The sequence below is a fragment of the Callorhinus ursinus genome, unplaced genomic scaffold, assembly GCF_003265705.2.
Source record: "Callorhinus ursinus isolate GAN/ISIS: 27379988/994484 unplaced genomic scaffold, GSC_fseal_2.0 scaffold1, whole genome shotgun sequence".
Classification (NCBI taxonomy): Eukaryota; Metazoa; Chordata; class Mammalia; order Carnivora; family Otariidae; genus Callorhinus; species Callorhinus ursinus.
In genome coordinates this window covers 106,602,009-106,621,268 of record NW_027397063.1, presented here as the reverse complement: position 1 = coordinate 106,621,268, position 19,260 = coordinate 106,602,009, and the positions used below count along the sequence as shown (strand labels likewise).

At 37.8% G+C, this 19,260-nt stretch overlaps 1 protein-coding gene across 1 annotated transcript in view; it reads right to left on the bottom strand.

The window, feature by feature from the left end:
- Nucleotides 1-19,260, bottom strand: part of LOC112822539 (phospholipid scramblase 4) — a 54,289-nt gene that overhangs the window by 7,795 nt on the left and 27,234 nt on the right. The window contains exons 4-7 of the mRNA XM_025870267.2: nt 18,945-18,972; nt 17,552-17,662; nt 2,969-3,204; nt 328-370 (exon numbers count right to left, since the gene is read on the bottom strand). Coding sequence (XP_025726052.1) covers nt 328-370; nt 2,969-3,204; nt 17,552-17,662; nt 18,945-18,951 — 397 coding nt within the window. The 5' untranslated portion in view covers nt 18,952-18,972. The remainder of the gene's footprint in view (nt 1-327; nt 371-2,968; nt 3,205-17,551; nt 17,663-18,944; nt 18,973-19,260) is intronic.

Genomic DNA, 19,260 nt, shown 5'->3' with positions numbered 1-19,260 from the left:
CAGCTCTACCAGCTGACTATATGGTGCCCCTGGCTAACTCATTTATTCTCTAGGTTCCTTCTTTTCCTCTTCCATGAAAGATGAATATGCAGACTAGGGTGCGAAGGGGGAGTTGACCAGATAAAATGTAAGTCTTTTTCAAGTCTAAGAACTTAGGTATGGTACATAAATAGATACAATTATACAAAATAATTCCCTTTATTACTTTCTTGAAAAAAGGGTAGAAGAAGATAGTCTTTTCTCTTTGAATCACTAAGAAATGATCATTGGGTAATGCAAATTTCCACCTGATTCAAATACTGCTGAACACTACAAAATTATACATACTTTCCAGAGGCTCAAAATGCTGAAGGACGTGTATGTTGTCCAACTGTTGGGACAGAACAAAGCAATTAGCAAAAATAGAAATAACAGAATTAAATCAAATCAGTGCTAGAAAAGAAGCTGATGAGACAGGTATGAAAATGTATTAATTGACACCAAAATATCTTTTTGAAATTGAATGAAATAAAAAAAATTATCAAGTGAAATTTAGCAGAGCTGTCCAGATAGGAATACCACTTTTCTCCAGTTCTATTTTAAAAGATAAAGAGTTGCAAAAAAAAAAAGATAAGCAGTTGCCTGGTACATCAGAAAATCATCTTCCTACTACAGTGACAGCATCTAGAAGAAGCTGTGTTGACACAGATTGTTTCTAGCTCAGCCCCTACTCATTGACATGTCTGTCACTCACTGAACTCACAGCCTGGAGGTGCTCAGGAAGTTTGGGACAGTTTAACATGGACCAGCCACAGAGGAAGCTACTTTCTCAGTGGCTTACAGAGAGCAAATCAGCCAGGGACCTCACACTGTAGTATCCAGTTTTACATTATTTTCACAGGTACCTCTGGAAGATGTTAACACACTGATTTCCATTCATTTGAGGTCCTAATGCCAGGGGCTTCCTTAGGTGCATACTCTAATGAGGGTCCACAAGGCTGGAAGCATGTGATTAGGAATAGGACAAAGGGGAAACATTCTGGAACGGGATCTCTTGAAAAGGGTGTTGGGAACACCACTAGATAAACTTCTGCCTTAACTTCACTTAGGAATCACTCTAAAGACAGTTTGATGGGTTCAGCACCTGATATTACTTGACAATATTATAGCAGAAAAGAAGAAACCTCTTTGAGGACAGAGTAATTATATCTAAATAATTTTAGATGATATAGATCATTCCTAATCCTTGGGCCCAGAATATTGCCTGCAATGTCCTATTTCAGCTAATAGTCATTGAATACTTTAGTTAATAAAAAAGTACATGAATGTGGTAATAAAGTAAAAAATAACTAGACATAAATATTTTGTGGTGTAAATGATTTCAGGAGGGTATAGGGAAGATATAATCCTTCATGAAAACCTTTTTCTTATATGAAAATACAATCAGGTAAGGAGGTCTAAATCTGTCTTATAAAATGCCGAAAGTGGTCACTAAGGAGGTTCACAGTTCCTTTAAAAATCTAGAATGTTAAAATCTAGAACTCAAAGTAAAAATATTCATTGTTGATAAAAGCATCCACTGCTGAGCAAAATATTCTAAAGAAATAATGCCTGTTAATGTAAAAGAAGTTTGTCCAATGAGACTCTATGGCTGCTATGGATCAGTTCTCTAACAAACTGGTAGGGTCACTGGCCAAGCCAATACTCTAGAAATAATATAATCCTACTACTTTGAATGCTCCAGAATCTTTACAGTCTGATAATGATTCGTGGAATCTATATCGGAGATTGCAAAAAGGCTGGGATAAGGAAAATTATAAAGCAAATGACTGGTTCTGTCTTCTGTTTGCATATGAGGTGTTTCAACTAATAATATCCACAAGCGGCCGCCCATTGGATGGCCTTGTGTGCCCAAAATAGTAGGCACACTATAAATCTTAGCTCCTGAAAAATTCTCCTAACAACTCAATAAGGTATGTATTGATAGTACTATTTTATCGATGAGGAAATTCAAACACCAACAGGTTATGAAAGTTACTGAAGGTTGCAGTGAGGAGGGAGTATAAGTAGAATTTAAAACCGGGTTTGTCTGGCTCCACACCTGTTTGTTTTGTTTCTTTTTTCACTTGTTTTTTTTTTTTAATTCAAACCATCCCTGAAAGACAAAACAGAATTCATAAAATATGTTCATTTAACTCTTGTCAGAGTAATAGAAGAAATGAAAAAACTTGGCAAATTAAGAAAACTGGCAAGTCCCTTGCTTATAATGTATTTCAACATCTCCTTTTTCTAAAACCAAACATGATTGTACCAGCTTCATCTTATTTTCATTAAGCAATTTTTTTGAGTCTCTGACATGTGGTTTTAAGCGATACCATTTGGTATATGGATTTGACATACTGTCCCAGTTTCTGATCCGGATATCCTGGTAGCTTCAGAACATCTATATAGATGGAAAATAAGAATCCACTGTGTTGTGGGAAGGGGGTCTCTGAATTTGGCCTGAAGAGAACCCTTGGTAAGTCTCCTCTTTTTATTGACACTTTTATATTTGGAGGATGGCAGAAGTGGCTAATGAAAATTGTGGGTAATGAGAAAAAGGGATAGGCGGAGATACTCACTGACTCACTCATAGTCTACTAATCTGTTCTTCATGTTGTTAACGCTTCACTTCTATGCAAACAACACCTCAATTAGCATCTTTGATAGTTTTCCCTGTTTCTTAAACTGCCTTCCACAGGACACCTTGCAGATCTTAAAATTCAGCATACATCCTTTAGAAAGCCATACTGATTCCACCAAATACAGGCCTGCACTCATTTTCCCTTCACATCTCTGAAATCAGTACCACCATTCCTATGGTCTCACAAACAGGACCTCTGTCATCACTGACCCACCACGTTCATCCACTCTATCCAGCTTTGGATCTCTTCTTGTCAGATCCCCAGTCATACTTCATCAGAAAATTATTTGGATTTGTGTGGAGTACCTGGGTTAAGTATTCCAGACCAGGAGGACAGTTTGGCATAAGAGCAGGCCCTGGCATCCATGTTACTGGAACAGGCTGATTTGGCATATGATATTTGCCAGGCTGGTACTGCATAGGATGAATACCACCAGGTAGCTGGTACGAGGGGAAGGCACAGGGATGCTGCGGGCTGTAGTATCCCACAGGCAAGCCTCCTGGGTAGCCTGCAGGTGCAGGGACAGCTGGTCCAGGGGGACCTGTATCCAAAAACAAAGGAAAATGTTATACACTATTAACACTATAACACACTGGAATTGAGAATGACCTTTTACATGAAAAATGTATGTGTCACACAATATCCACTTCAGACTAAAACACAATCCATTTTCTGAATGTGTACCATGCACCAACAATGTACTAAGTAAGGGACTTTACACAGTAACTCATTTAATCCTCTTAAACTTTGTAAGATAAGTATTCTACACAGAGGTATAGAAATAAGGTTTGAAACATCAAGTAACCTGTTGGCTTCTCTGTAATAGGTTTCTCCCTTGGAGATAATAATATCCCTACTTCAGGAGGTTGTAGTGGGATTAGCACAAGACTTAGCACATAATTAGCACTGTACATTTATGTTATTATGTTTATTGTTATTATTGTTTAAGGTCACAAAGATAGCAACTTCAAAGGGGTGTTTTTAATGATGGCTAAGTAATTCAGAACAGTTTTATCACCCCAGAAAGCAAGCCCATACCCATTAGCAGTCATTTCCTATGTTTTGCCCCAGTCCCTGGAAACCACTGTCACTACAGATTTGCCTAACCTGGACATTTCATATAAATGAATTCATGTAACATGTAGCCTTTCTGTCTAGTTTCTTTGATTTAGCATAATATTTTCAAGGTTCTTCCAACTTGTAGCATGTACTAGTATTTAATTCCTTTTTATGGCTGAGTAATAGTCCATTGCATGGACATATCACATTTTATGTATTCATTAATCAGTTGATGGGCATTTGGGTTGTTTCTAACTTTTGGCAATTATTTATAATAACACTGCTGTGAAATTAGTGTACAAGTTTTCAGTTCTTGAGTATACACCTAGGAGTGGAACTAGCCTTAATGTTTTAAGGGAATGCCAAACTGTTTTCCAAAGTGGCTTCACTGTTTTACACTCCTACTGCTGAACTCATTTATTAGTGCTAGTTGTGTGTGCATGTGTGTGTATTCCTTAGGATTTTCTACATACAAGATAATGTCATCTGCAAATAGAGATAGTTTTGCTTCTTCCTTTCCAATCTGGATGACTTTTATTACTTTTCCTTGCCAAATTGCCCTGGCTAAAACCTCTAGTACAATGTTGAATAGAAGTGGCATGAAGAGATACCCTGTCTTGTTCTTGACTTCAGGGGGAATGCTTTTGGCTTTTGCTATTAAGCATGGTGTTTTTCATAGATGCCTTTTATTAGGTTGAGGAAGTTCCCTCCTATTCCTAGTTTGTTAAAGTGTTTTTAATCATACAGGATGTTTCACTTTGTCAAAAACTTTTTCTCTATCTATTGATATGATCATATGATTTTTATACTATATTCCATTCATATGGTACATACACTGACTAATTTTCGTATGATAAACCAACCTCTCATACTTGGGACAAAGTGTACTTGGTCTTGGTATATAATCCCTATTTTAAATTGCTGGATTTGGTTACTACATTGCTAGTATCTTGTGGAGCACTTTTGCATCTCTATTTATAAGGAATATTGCTCTAGTTTTCATTTCTTGTGATATCTTTGTCTAATTTTGCTAATAGGGTAACACTGGCCTCACAGAATTGGTTGGGAAGTAAGTGTCCACTATTCTTGCATTTCTTGTAAAGGGCTGGTATTAAAATCTTCATTAAGCATTTGGTAGAATTCACTAATGATGCCATCCAGACCTGGGCTTTTCTTTGTCAGAAATTTTTAAATGACTAATTCAATCTCTTTACTGTATAGCTCTTCTTCAGGTTTTCTATTGCTTCTTGGAGTCAGTTAAAGTTGTGTTTTTCTAGGAATTTGTCTATTTCACCTAGGTTTCATTCCAGTTTGTTGGTATACAACTATTCATAGTATTCTCTTGTAATACATTTAAATTTTTTTAAGCTTGTTAATAATGTCTCCATTTTCATTCTTGATTTTAATATTTTGAGTCTATTTTTTTCTTGGTCAGTCTAGCTTAAGATTTCTCAATTTTGTTGATATTTTCAAAGATCCAACTTTTGGTTTTGTTAGTTTGGCCTATTGCTTTTCTCTATTTCATTTACTTCTACTTTAAATTCTGTTATTTCCTCCTACTTGTTTAGGGTTTGGCTTCGTTCTAAGGTGAAAAGTTGGGTTACTGATTTGAAGTCTTTCTTCTTTTTTAATGTAGGTGTTGATAGCTATAAATTTCTCTCTATGGTTTTTTTTTTAAGGTTTATTTATTTGAGAGAGGAGAGGCAGAGGGGGAAAGAGGGAGAATCTTAAGCAGACTCCCTGCTGAGCACAGAGCCTGATGTGGAGCTCAATCTCAAAACCAACTGAGTCACCCAGGCTCCCCTCTTTATGCTCTGTTTTAGCTGTATCCCATAAGCTTTGGTTATTGAGATTTTATGTACCTCAAAAGTATTTTCCAATTTCTCTTGTGATTTCTTTTTGCCCTTTTGGTTATTTAATGTTATGTTAATTTCCTCGAATTTCCCAACTTTCCTTCTATTTTTATTGATTACAAATTTTCTTCCATTGTGAAACCTATATGATTTTAGTCGTTTTAAATTTATGAGACTTGTTTTTTGGCTTAATCAGTAATCTATTTTGGAGAATGTCCTATATGCACTTGAGTAGAATGTATATTCCACTGTTGTTGGGTAGAGTAATCTATACGTGTCTATGTTTAGTTTGGTGTATAATATTGCTTATGGCCTCTATTTCACTTTGACCTTCTGCTTAGTTGTTCTATCCATTACTATAAGTGGGGTAGTGCAGTCTCCAACTCTTATTTACTGAATTGTCCATTTTACCTTTGAATTCGGTCATTTTTTGCTTCATATATTTTGGAGCTCTGTTTTTAGATGTGTGTGTGTATATATATATAATTGTTATGTCTTCCTGATGGATTGACACTTCTATTATTGTAAAATGTTCTTTATCTCTAATAACAACTTTTGCATTAAGGTATATTTTGTCTGATATAAGTATAGCTGTTTCACTAAATCTTATCAACAACGAAGTTTGAGAAACATTGTGCTAATATAATGTTTTATAATACATACATACACTAGTGGGTCGTGAAATCAATTTAATGATTAACAATTAAAATTTTTTAAAATAAAATTTACTACACTAGAATAAAATAAAATAGAAAAAATCAAACTGTATTGTCCATATGCTGTATACTCACTGTATTATTGCTTGATGAAATGTTATATATAGCATATATATAATAAATACATATAAATATTGTTATATATAAATATATACATATATATTATTTACTGTGGGTCATAGTAGATTGTCATTAAGAATGTTTAAGGGGGCACCTGGTAGACCATGTGAATCTTGATCTTGGGGTTTTGAGTTTGAGCCCTACATTGGGTGTAGAGATTACTTTAAAATAAAAGAATAAAAAAAAGAATGTTTGAAAGCCAGTGATTTAAACACCTTTTGTTTAACCAATGTAAAAAAGAAAAGATCCTATTGTAGAATGGAAAAGATGGAGACAATGTCACAAAACTGTTACGCATAATCACATGGTTGCAAATAGTTTTGTGGATCTTCTCCTTGAAGGGAAAAAACAAATCTTACCTAAATATAGGTTAAACTGAGTTTCTTTCTGAAAATTGCTATTTGTTTATAAAAGTACTGCTTATAATGTGTGGATGTGCATGTATCTGTGTTTTCTTATACTGGGATGTTGGTCCAGAAGACAGCAAGGGGTGTCAGAAGCTGAGATTCACTTCTTGTCTAGGTACGTGCACTAAAAGGAACAAGCCTGGGATAGTTGTAGCCATATTTCCCAAAGTAACCCAGGCTCTGGGCCTGTGGCTCCAGACTGGGGAATCTGGTATCTTTTTGTAATCAGAAAGCAATGCCACACAGCTATGTAGGGCAGGGACTGATATTCCTGAAAAAATGTGAACAGTCCATTGGTGGCTGTTCTTTGAAAAGGTCCCTCCTGCAGAATGAAAAAGACCTGAGAGAGTCGGGTAAGGTGGAGACTATGCTCTCTCTCAGAAACCCAAAGAACTGGATCCTGGACACCATACACGCTAGGAAGGAACTCTTGTTTGAGGAAGCTATGTTTGTGTGTGTGTGTGTGTGTGTTTGTTTGTGTGTGTGTGTGTGTGTATGTAGTGATAGGTAATTAATACTTGCTCAGCTTTTATTATGTTCCAGGCACTGTTGTAACTACTTTACATATATTAAATCTTATAATCTAGGCATCAACCTTATGTGGTAGAGATTATTATTATTATCCTTAATTTACAAAGAAAAAAACTGAGGCATAGGAGGATAAGTAACTTGCTCAAGAATCAATAATGTCAACATGTGACAGAGTCAGAATTAAAACTCAAGCATTCTGACTGCAGAGACACCCTTAATTAAATTATGCTAATACTCCCTTTAGATCAGAGAGGCAAGGAACATCCAAAATAGGACTCTCTGGATGGCCTTGAAACTACAGAGTAGAAGAGCAACTCTAGCTGGCTGCTGTATTTTTAGGTGTGTGCGCGCACACACACACATGCACACACATGCACACCCCTCCTAGGGGATGTCATAGTACAGAAAAAACAGTGTAGCAGGCAGAAAGCTGGCTTCAGAAGGAGTAAGCGGTCACCAGCATAGAGGCAAAGCAGTGGTCTGGGGTCGGCCAATGCTGAGGAAACCAGCCACCACCAGGAAGAGAGATTCCCCAAGACTTCCAGAAGTTGTCTGGGATGAGAAATAAAGACAGATAGCACTTCCTGTAAGGCAAATTGGACAGAGGGTCAGATTCCGGTGATTTGGGCATTAAAGGGAAGAGTGGCTTTTGATACTCATGAAGTCCGGGACATTTTGGTTTCTCATCAAAATCCCACTTAGGAGCATCATGAATTGTGGAACTATTTCTTCTAATACTGTCTGAGAACAAGGCCATGAAATAAATCAAACATTTCTTTATTTGGGAAACACTCCACAATGCCATTTCAAGGGCCAGCTGCTGTGCTTGCTGCTAGACACAGAAAGATGTAGAAAGACATGTCTTTGAGGACATTCAGTTCTACAGAAAATACACAGATTTTTTTTTTTTTAAGTGGATGGCTATCATGAAGCAAGTAACTCATGGGATCAGAGGTAGATTCATAGTGTGTGAAGAGATTAGAGAGGAACGGTGCTCAACCTAGGCAGAGGAGGTACCCTATGATGTTAGTGCTGACATGTTAGACCCAGACAGCATCTCCACAATGGACAAAGGTTTTACAGGGAGAGTAGGTGCAAAATGAACAGTTGCACAGGGGAGACTCAATATTGCAGGGGGGCCAAGGCTGTGTATGGAGATTAGGCAGACATGCTAGAAAGGAAGGTAGGGAAGGACTGAAGATTATAAAAGACCTATACTCCTCTGTGCAAAGAGTAAACTGTATGCCAATAAAATAGAAAGTGAAGTAATTGGACTTACACTCAGAACCTTTATGAATGAGGTTCAATTAGGCAGGAGGTGCTTCTAGGAGTGCAGATGGAAGGCAAGTTAATTTGTAATGTAAGGAGTAGTAAGTGGAGGAATAATAAGCAACATTGAAGAGACAGTCCTGTCTCAGTAACAGACTGGATATGAGGAAAGATTCTCAAGTTCTGAAGTGGGTCCCAGCAACCTCCAGAGGAGGGAAAGAATAGAGGGTATGTGTTCTGGAGCAACATGCCGAAGTTGAATTATAGACCACTGAGTTTGAGATCCAGGGTCTTTCCAGGCGAAGTGGTCTATAGGCAGTTGAAATGCAAGTTCAGAGCACAGGAGATTGATATGGGCGGGTGCTAAGGAATTCTTAAGTGGTTGAAGGCAAATTACCAAGATCATTCAGGAGAGTGTGTAAAAAGTTGGGTGAATGGAATAGGTGAAAGAAGGAGACAAGGCAGGCCAGGGGAATGGCCCAACCCTGGGGAATACCAGTTCTTAAGGACAGAGGACATACAGATCTTGACAGACACTGACAGTCAGGGGAGACTAAGGGAAAAATAATAGTAACTAGAAACAACATCAAATTAGAGCTACACGAGAAAAAACAAAAACAAAAAACCTTAGTGTCTTTAGAACAAATGGAAGAAATTACATGTTTCGGTTTGTCATGAAGAATATACTTCAGTTCCTTTAAGAACTGTGTTTAAGAGTACCCAAATTAGACTGGAAATCAGATATCCCTAGCCCCTTTTTTGAACTATTAAAAACAATGCAACTAAAAGTCATATAAATGATATTAAGAATACTGTTTTATCAAAAAAAAAAGAATACTGTTTTATCACCTCAGTGAGTTGCTTAATTCTTATATTAGCCATGTGATTTTACTTTATTTTTAATTTAATTTTATTATGTTATGTTAGTCACCATACAACACTAGTTTCTGATGTAGTGTTCCATGATTCATTGTTTTCGTGTAATACCCGGTGTTCCATGCCGTACGTGCCCTCCTTAATACCCATCACTGGGCTAACCCATCCCCTCTAAAACGCTCAGTTTGTTTCTCGGAGTCCATAGTCTTTCGTGGTTCGTCTCCCCCTCCGATTTCCTCCCTTTCATTTTTCCCTTCCTTCTCCTAACGTCCTCCATGCTATTCCTTATGTTCCACAAATAAGTGAAACCACATAATTGACTTTCTCTGCTTGACTTATTTCACTTAGCATAATCTCTTCTAGTCCCATCCATGTTGATGTAAAAGTCGGGTATTCATCCTTTCTGATGGCTGAGTAATATTCCATTGTATATACGGACCACATTTTCTTTATCCATTCATCTGTTGAAGGGCATCTCAGCTCTTTCCACAGTTTGGCTATTGCGGACATTGCTGCTATGAACACTGGGGTGCATATGGCCCTTCTTTTCACTACATCTGTGTCTTTGGGGTAAATACCCAGGAGTGCAATTGCTGGGTCATAGGGTAGCTCTATTTTAAATTTTTTGAGGCACCTCTACACTGTTTTCCAAAGTGGCTATACCAACTTGCATTCCCACCAACAATGTAAGAGGGTTCCTCTTTCTCCACAACCTCTCCAACATTTGTTGTTTCTTGCCTTGTCAATTTTTGCCATTCTAACTGGTGTAAGGTCGTATCTCAGTGTGGTTTTGATTTGAATTTCCCTGATGGCTAATGATGATAAACATTTTTTCATCTGTCTGTTAACCATTTGTATGTCTTCTTTGGAGAAGTGTCTGTTTATGTCTTCTGCCCATTTTTTGACTTATTTGTTTTTTGGCTGTTGAGTTTGAGAAGTTTGTTATAGATCTTGGATGCCAGCCCTTTGTCTATAGTGTCATTTGCAAAAATGTTCTCCCATTTTGTGGGTTGCCTCTTTGTTTTGTTGACTGTTTTCTTTGCTGTGCAGAAGACTTTTATCTAGACGAAGTCCCAAAAGTTCACTTTTGCTTTTGTTTCACTAGCCTTTGGAGATGTATCTTGAAAGAAGTTGTGGTCAATGTCGAAGTTACTGCCTATGTTCTTCTCTAGGATTTTGATGGATTCCTGTCTCACATTGAGGTCTTTCATCCATTTTTGAGTTTATCTTTGTGTATGGCGTTAGAGAATGGTCCAGTTTCATTCTTCTGTCCAATTTTCCCAGCACCAAGACTATCTTTTTCCCATTGCATATTTTTTCCTGCTTTGTCGAAGACTATTTGACCATAGAGTTGAGGGTCAATATCTGGGCTCTCTACTCTGTTCCACTGGTCTATATGTCTGTTGTTGTGCCACTACCATGCTGTCTTGGTGATCACAGCTTTGTAATACAGCCTTGAAATTGGGCAACGTGATGCCCCCAGCTTTGTTTTTCTTTTTCACAATATCCTTGGCGATTCGGGGTCTTTCCTGATTCCCTACAAATTTTAGGGTTGTTTGTTCCAGCACTTTGAAAAAATTTTGACTGGGATGGCGCTGAAGGTATAGATTGCTCTGGGCAGCATAGGCATTTTAACGTTTATTCTTCCGATCCATGAGCACGGAATATGTTTCCATCTTTTTGTGTCTTCTTCAATTTCTTTCATGAGTGTTCTGTAATTCCTAGAGTATAGATCCTGTACCTCTTTGGTTAGGTTTATTCTGAGGTATCTTATGGTTTTTGGTGCTATTGTAAATGGAATCATTTCTCTAATTTCTCTTTCTACAGTTGCATTGTTAGTATATAAGAAAGCAACAGATTTCTGTGCATTGATTTTGTATCCTGCCAAATTACTGAATTGCTGTATGAGTTCTAGTAATTTGGGGGTGGAGTCTTTTGGATTTTCCACATAAAGTATCATGTCATCTGCGAAGAGAGAGTTTGACTTCTTCTTTGCCAATTTGAATACCTTTTATTTCTTTTTGTTGTCTGATTGCTATTGCTAGGACTTCTAGTACTATGTTGAACAATAGTGGCAAGAGTGGACATCCTTGACCTGTTCCTGATCTTAACGGAAAGGTTCTCAGCTTTTCCCCATTGAGGATGATATTCGCTGTGGGTTTTTCACAGATGGATTTTATGAACTTGAGTAATGTGCCCTCTATCCCTATACTCTGAAGAGTTTTAATCAGGAAAGGATGCTGTATTTTGTCAAATGCTTTTTCTGCATCAATTGAGAAGACCATATGGCTCTTCTCTAGAACTCTTCTCATTAATGTGTTCTATCACACTGATTCATTTGCGAATGCTGAACCACCCTTGCATCCCGGGGATAAATCCCACTTGGTCGTGGCGGATAATCCTTTTAATGTATTGTTAGGTCCTATTAAGCTAGGATTTTGTTGCGAATTTTGGCAATATCAGTCTGAAATTCTCCTTTTTGATGGGGTCTTTCCCTGGTTTGGGGATTAAGGTAATGCTGGCCTCATAGAATGAGTCTGGAAGCTTTCCTTCTGTTTCTGTTTTTTGAAACAGCTTCAGGAGAATAGGTACTATTTCTTCTTTGAATGTTTGGTAGAATTCCCCAGGGAATCCATCAGGCCCTGGACTCTTGTTTTTTGGGAGGTTTTTGATCACTGCTTCAATCTTGTTACTGCTTATTAGTTTATTCAGGTGTCAATTTCTTCCTGTTTCAGTCTTGGCAGTTTATAGGTTTCCAGGAAGGCATCCATTTCTTCCAGGTTGCCTAATTTATTGGCATATGGTTGTTGATAGTAATTTCTAATAATTGTTTCTATTTCCTTGGTGTTAGTCCTTTCGTTCATAATTTTATTAATTTGGGTCCTTTCTCTTTTCTTTTGGATAAGTCTGGCCAGGGGTTTATTGAGCTTATTAATTCTTTCAAAGAACCAGCTTCTAGTTTCGTTGATCTGATCTACTGTGTTTCTGGTTTCTAATTCATTGATCTCTGCTCTAATCTTAATTATTTCTCTTCAAATGCGTGGCTTAGGCATCGTTTGTTCCCTTTTCTCCAGTTCTTTTAAAGTTAGTTGGTGAATTCGGGATTTTTCTATTTTTTTGAGTGAGGCTTGGATGGCTATGTATTTCCCCCTTAGGACTGCCTTTGCAGTATCCCATAGGTTTTGGTCCGATGTGTTTTCGTTTTCATTGGTTTCCATGAATTGTTTAAGTTCTTCTTTGATTTCCTGGTTGACCCAAACATTCTTGCACAGAGTAGTCTTTAGCTTCCAGGTGTTTGAATTTCTGCCAAATTTTTTCTTGTGATTGACTTCTAGTTTTAAAGCATTATGGTCTGACAAGATGCAGGGAATAATCTCAATCTTTTGGTATCGGTTGAGACCTGATTTGTGACTATGTCGTCTATTCTAGAGAAAGTTCTGTGTGCGCTTGAGAAGAATGAGTATTCTGTTGTTTTAGGGTGGAATGTTCTGTATATATCTATGAGGTCCATCTGGTGCAGTGTGTCATTCAAGGCTCTTGTTTCTTTGTTTTCTGCTTAGATGATCTGTCTGTTGCTGAGAGTGGAGTACTGAGGTCTCCTACAATTAACCTATTGTTATCAATATGACTATTTTGGTTAACAGTTGGCTTACGTAGATGGCTGCTCCCATGTTGGGGGCGTGGATATTTACAATTGTTAGGTCTTCTTCTTGGATAGACCTTTTAAGAATGATATAGTGTCCTTCTGTGTCTCTAACTACAGTCTTTAGTAAAATCTAATTTGTCTGATACAAGAATTGCTACCCCAGCTTTCTTTTGAGGTCCGTTGGCACGGGAGATGGATCTCCATCCCTTCACGTTCAGTCTGGATGTATCTTTAGGTTCAAAATGAGTCTCTTGTAGACAGAATATGGATGGGTCCTGTCTTTTTATCCAATCTGCAACCCCGTGCCATTTTATGGAAGCATTTAGGCTGTTCACATTGAGAGTGATTATTGAAAGATATGAATTTACTGTCATCATGTTGCCTGTGAAGTCCTTGTTTCTCTAGATTGTCTCTGTAAATTTCTGTTCTATATCACTCTTGGGGTCTTTCTCCTTTTAGAGAATCCCCCTTAACATTTCTTGCAGGGCCAGCTTAGTGGTCACATATTCTTTCAGTTTCTGCTGGTCTTGGAAGCTCTGTATCTCTCCATCCGTTCTAAATAACAGCCTTGCCAGATAAAGTATTCTTGGCTGCATGTTCTTCTCATTTAGTACCCTGACTATGTCTTGCCAGCCCTTTCTGGCTTGCCAGGTCTCTGTGGATAGGTCTGACGTTATTCTGATGTTTCTCCCTCTGTACATAAGTAATCTCTTCCCCCTAACTGCCCTTAAGATGGTTTCCCTGGTTCTAAGATTTGTGAGTTTTACTATTACATGCCGGGGCGTTGGTCTGTTTTCCTTGATCTTGGCAGGGGTCCTCTCTGCCTCTAAGACACAAATGTTTGTTTCATTCCCCAGATTAGGTAAGTTCTCAGCTACGATTTGCTCAAATATATCTCCTAGTCCTCTCTCTCTCTCCACCCCCTCAGGGATCCCAATAATTCTGACATTGGAACGTTTCATGGTGTCACTTATTTCTCCAATTCTGTTTTCATGGATTCTGAGTTGCTTCTCCCTGGCCTCTTTTCCTTCTTTTCTATCAATTAGTCTTCTAGATCACTAATTCATTTTTCTGCCTCGCTTACCCTTGCTGTTAAGATTATCTAGATTAGATTGGATCTCATTGATAGCATTTTTCAGTTCTGCCAGTTCAGCTTTCATTTCTGCCCTTACAGACTCTATGTTGCCATTAATCGATTTCTCCATTCTAGCTATCGTCTTCATAACTGCTACCCTGAAGTCCATTTCTGACATCTTGGTTAATCTGTATCCATTTATAAATCTGTGGCAGAAGTTACAGTCTCCGAGTTTTTCCTATTTTGGGGGTTCCTCCTCCTAGTCATTCTGTTGAGGGGTGGTGGAGGGAATGTACAGAGTCCAAATTATTGACCACAACCCAAGCAAGATGCACCTGTTTTATAGGGACCTTAGGACTGTTGGCCTCTTGTTCTCCCAGCCTATCTTCTGGGAAAGGGGACTGCCATGCTGTTACTCAGGCAACCCCGTCTGGGCGGAGTTGCCCTGCCCCCTGTGCAGGGGAGATGGGCTCAGTGAAAACCGTTTTTTGGGGGGCTTTTGTTCTCTGGCGGCTTTGCCTGGTGGCTTTCTGTGTCTCTTCCAAGAGTCAGAGCAGAAGAAACCATTTCCAACCCTCTGCCTCAGAGCAGAGAGATCGCAGTCTGTTCTTCAGTGAGCTCTCCAGGCCACACTATCTCCGTTTCTGTCTGTGCTGCTATAAACTGCAGTGTTCTGGGTTGTGCACCCCTCAGCTTCCAGGTCCAGGCATGTCTCTGCCCTTTGTGTTTCTAAAACCGCCAGCCGCCCCCAGTTCGTATGCACGGCCCTGCAGCTTCAGGTTTCAGTCCAGGGGGCTGCCCTAAAGTCTTTTCCCCACCACTACCAGTCTGCGAGCCTGTGCCCTGTCCCCAGCACAGGAGGCTATCGCTCACCAGCGGTGTAGGATCCCGTTGGCTTGGCTCCCTCCCCCGTCCATTTATTTTCCAAAATCTGCCCGGGGAATCACGGCTCCTGGCTTCATACCTTGAAACCAACTGCCTGTGATATTCTGTTTGTAGAGATCCAGATATATCTTCTTACATCTCAGGCTGATTTTGTCGGTGTTCAGAGTGGTCTGGTAGATATCCAGCTCAATTCAGGGGACCGGTTGGAATAGGGTCCCCTACTCCTCTGCCATCTTTAACCATGTGATTTTACATAAAAGTACCTCATGTAATAAAATTTGAGGATCAATAAATTAGAAAATTATAATTTAGATCATGGGGCTATTCAGTACAGGTATTTCTAGAAAAATTATATACATGTTTATGTAATCAAATTATTTTTGTTATATGTATTATTCATAGATGTTAAGAGAGCTGAAGGAACAAACATGATCAAATTATGTGTGGTAAAGAGCATATTATATTCCCCTTTGAGCTTTGAAATTACCATAAAGGATTCTGATTGGTTCTGTAGGAAACCAAAACAAAGCAAAATGGTTAATTTTGTGTAACTATAATATCCCAGATTTATTTAAAAAAGTACTCTGTTATGGAGTTTTGTCCTACCAATACTAATGTGAAAAATACCTCTTTGTGGGATTTTTATCTTCTCAGTTATTTTGAATACTACCCTCCTTTTTTATTTCACAAAATTATGTCAATTGCTTTTCTTTAAATAGATTACATATAACAAAAGTGTCTTTATTAGCTATTCTTTCAAACATACTTAGGACAAAATTATTTTCAGTGGGAATACATGTTCAGTACTATAATGCTAATAGAAATTAAGTAACTGATTTTAAAGAAATTAGTTAAAGCCAAATACTTTATAGTATTCCAAGTTCCTTCATGTGAATTAACAGGGCCATAATTTGCAACAATCATCACCAATAAGTATGTAGTTCAACCACTAGGTGGCGATCACAGTGAATTTTTGTTCCTGTATTTCATAACTGAAAATGCAGTTCTGTGCTCTGCACCATAATGTTTTTCAACTTATCTAGTCATTTGATTTGAATGATATATCCTATGCTCTTGCTAATTTTTTGATACGAGAGGAACAGACACTTTCCCAGATGAACAGAACATGACTTATAGCCAATGTTACTTAGAAATGGTAGAGCCTCTGTTCTAGTGGAATCTAGGTTATTGGATATAGAGTAATCCATGAACATAAGATAGATTACGTAGATCATGTTCTGAAGTAAATTTAGAGTAATGGTCAGATATAGCACGATTATAATTTAGGACTGTCAAGACCTTGGATTTAGCAGGAGTTGAGCCAGTAATGAGGGGTTATATTGGAGCAGATATGCACGTATATGAGGCAAAGGGGAAAAGGAAGCCCTGCTGTTTTCAGAAAACACTGCAAGGGCAGAGGTTAACTGAGCTCCACAATCTTTTGTCTAGAGCCAAAACAACATTTTTACCATTATCCTGTGGGTACTGGGGCTGCTTCTCCTCTTTCACAGACTAACTCAATGGTTCCCACCTCTAAATATACGCTTAACTATATATTTAGAGAAATGTTGCTACACCTTATCTATCATTTTCTAGGTCACTGAAATGTATTTTCATACAACTCCGATTATTTCCTTCCTTACTTCGAAAGTAAGCATATTTCTAATTTTAAAAATTTTACACATTGCCTAATTACTTTCTACAAAGACTATAATAAGTCAAATTTCCACTAGCATTATGAGTATCCATTTCACTGAGTCACCACCAGTAGTGCATTCAGACTTATAAAAATATTTGTAGAACTCCCTAATCAGCACTCAAGGCCATTCACCTCCATTTCTCTTGCATTTGTCCCATGCATGTCTCCTAACAGACTTTCATGACCTTGGGCTTTTTTTTTTTTTAATTTAGATTCAATTAATCAACATATAATGTATTATTAGTTTCAGAGGTAGAGGTCAGTGATTCATCAGTCTTATATAATATCCACTGCTCATTACATCACGTGCTCTCCTTAATGTCCATCACAAGTTTACCCCATCCCCCCACCCGACCTTGTGCTTTTGTACCTACAGTTCCTTCTGCTAGAAAGAAGTCCCTTTTTCCTTTCCGTTGAGTGAGAAAATCATCAAGCCAGAAAAATCTGACTTCCTCAGTTATACCTTCCCTCAAATCCCTGGTAGAGTCAGTTACTGTCATCCGGGTCCTACAACATTCTCTTCACATTTTCATAACAGAGCAAAGAGCATGCCTTTAGTGTTTGTACAACTTCCTTCCTTAGTAGCCTACAAATATATTCTAATGGACACCTAGTAAACTACTTGTCATCCTGGAGGCGTTCAATACTTACTTACTGAATCATTCAATCACTTACTTACTTTTAAAAGCAATCTTAACTATTAGTATGGTTTTCTGGAGAGGTGAAATAGTCTTTCTGATTATTTGACCCACCTAGTACAAAATGGGAATTGTAGTCAGGAGGAGCATCAGGCCTTGGATCAGGAGACTTTATTTGATTCTCCGTTTCATCTGTAGGCTGCTCAGGGGCTGTGGGGACCACACCTTGGGAGGAGAGGTAGAAGGGACATGATTTACAATGGAAGTGATAATGTGATAGAATAAATTCATTTTTTTTCTTTTTTTTTAAGATTTTATTTATTTGACAGAGAGAGACACAGAGAGAGAGGGAACACAAGCAGGGGGAGTGGGAGAGGGAGAAGCAGGCTTCCCGCCGAGCAGGGAGCCCGATGTGGGACTCAATCCCAGGAACCCGGGATCATGACCTGAGCCGAAGGCAGACACTTAACGACTGAGCCACCCAGGCACCCCAAATTCATTTTTTCTTATCAATGAATGTAAATAATATGAAATACACTCATATTTTAAAGGACACATAATTCATTATGTATATTAGGTATTAACCTATTAATACATATTGATGAATTTTCAGGCTGAATATAGATTTAAAAAAAACAAACTAAGCAATTATTTATATTGTGCTATGATCAAAGCAACACACTTTCATGCTAGTGGTTCAGCTGACTTCATGCTGATTCCTACCTACATAAACTCCTGGCACATTAGCAAAAATTCTTTTCCCCACTATATAATACGGAGAACACAGTCATATGTAGAGTGAATCTTATTTTGTCCCTAATCCTTTTTGGAAAATGACTGTGTTTAAATGATTTTAAAACATCACACAATAAATACGTAATGGCTTAAAATGCAGTGGTGTCACACACAACTCAGTTAGAGGCAGTTTACCTCTCCAGTGACAGTGATCTTGGTTACTGTAATTGTTGCAAGGGAGGGCGCGAACTCACTTTCCATGATGCTACCTCGTCCCCTTGTTGTGATTAGAGACGTGTCTCCCTGTACTCACTACAAGGAAAAATTCTGATTCTCTTAACTGACTGATTTTTATTTCTGAAAAACATAAATCCCATAAATGTGGTGTTTCTCTCCTTCCATCATCTTCTGCACTGTTTGAAAATGCAGGACCTGGTTCTGAGCCCTTCTCTATGTGAGCAGGCTGTCACCACAGGCTTCTTATTAGTACTGCCCCTCTTTGCAGACTTACTTTCTTACTTTTTCCTTTACTTAATTCTCCCCACATACTTTAGATCTTTCAGTACATATGTGCCAATATAAATCCCTTTTAATCCTTTTCTGTCAAAGATAGAAATATTCATATATATAAATGAACACATGTTTTCTCCAAATGCTAAACAACAATAAAAAAAATAACTTCAAAAGGAAATAAACTCCAATTTTTATGGAAAATATCACAAAATTCACATTTGAAAATAGAGCATATTAAAATTTATTCATAAAATCTTACCTGACATTTTGAAGAATTCCACTTAGTCCTGAAAAATAAAACATTTTAATACCTTAAGATAGATAATATATAGTTACTATTATTACTTAGTGATACATGTAACAGGTTTTATGATTTTTTTTGTCTCCAGTTACATTTCATTCATATTTTTATTAATTTGACAAATATTTACTGAGCACTTATTATGTATCAGGCACTAATGTAGATGTTGAAAATATAGTAACAAACCAGAAAAACAGGTGCCCATCATGCTGGAGATTGTGTTTTAGTGGCGTGAGATTAAAAACACATTAACAAATATTTAAGATTATATCTA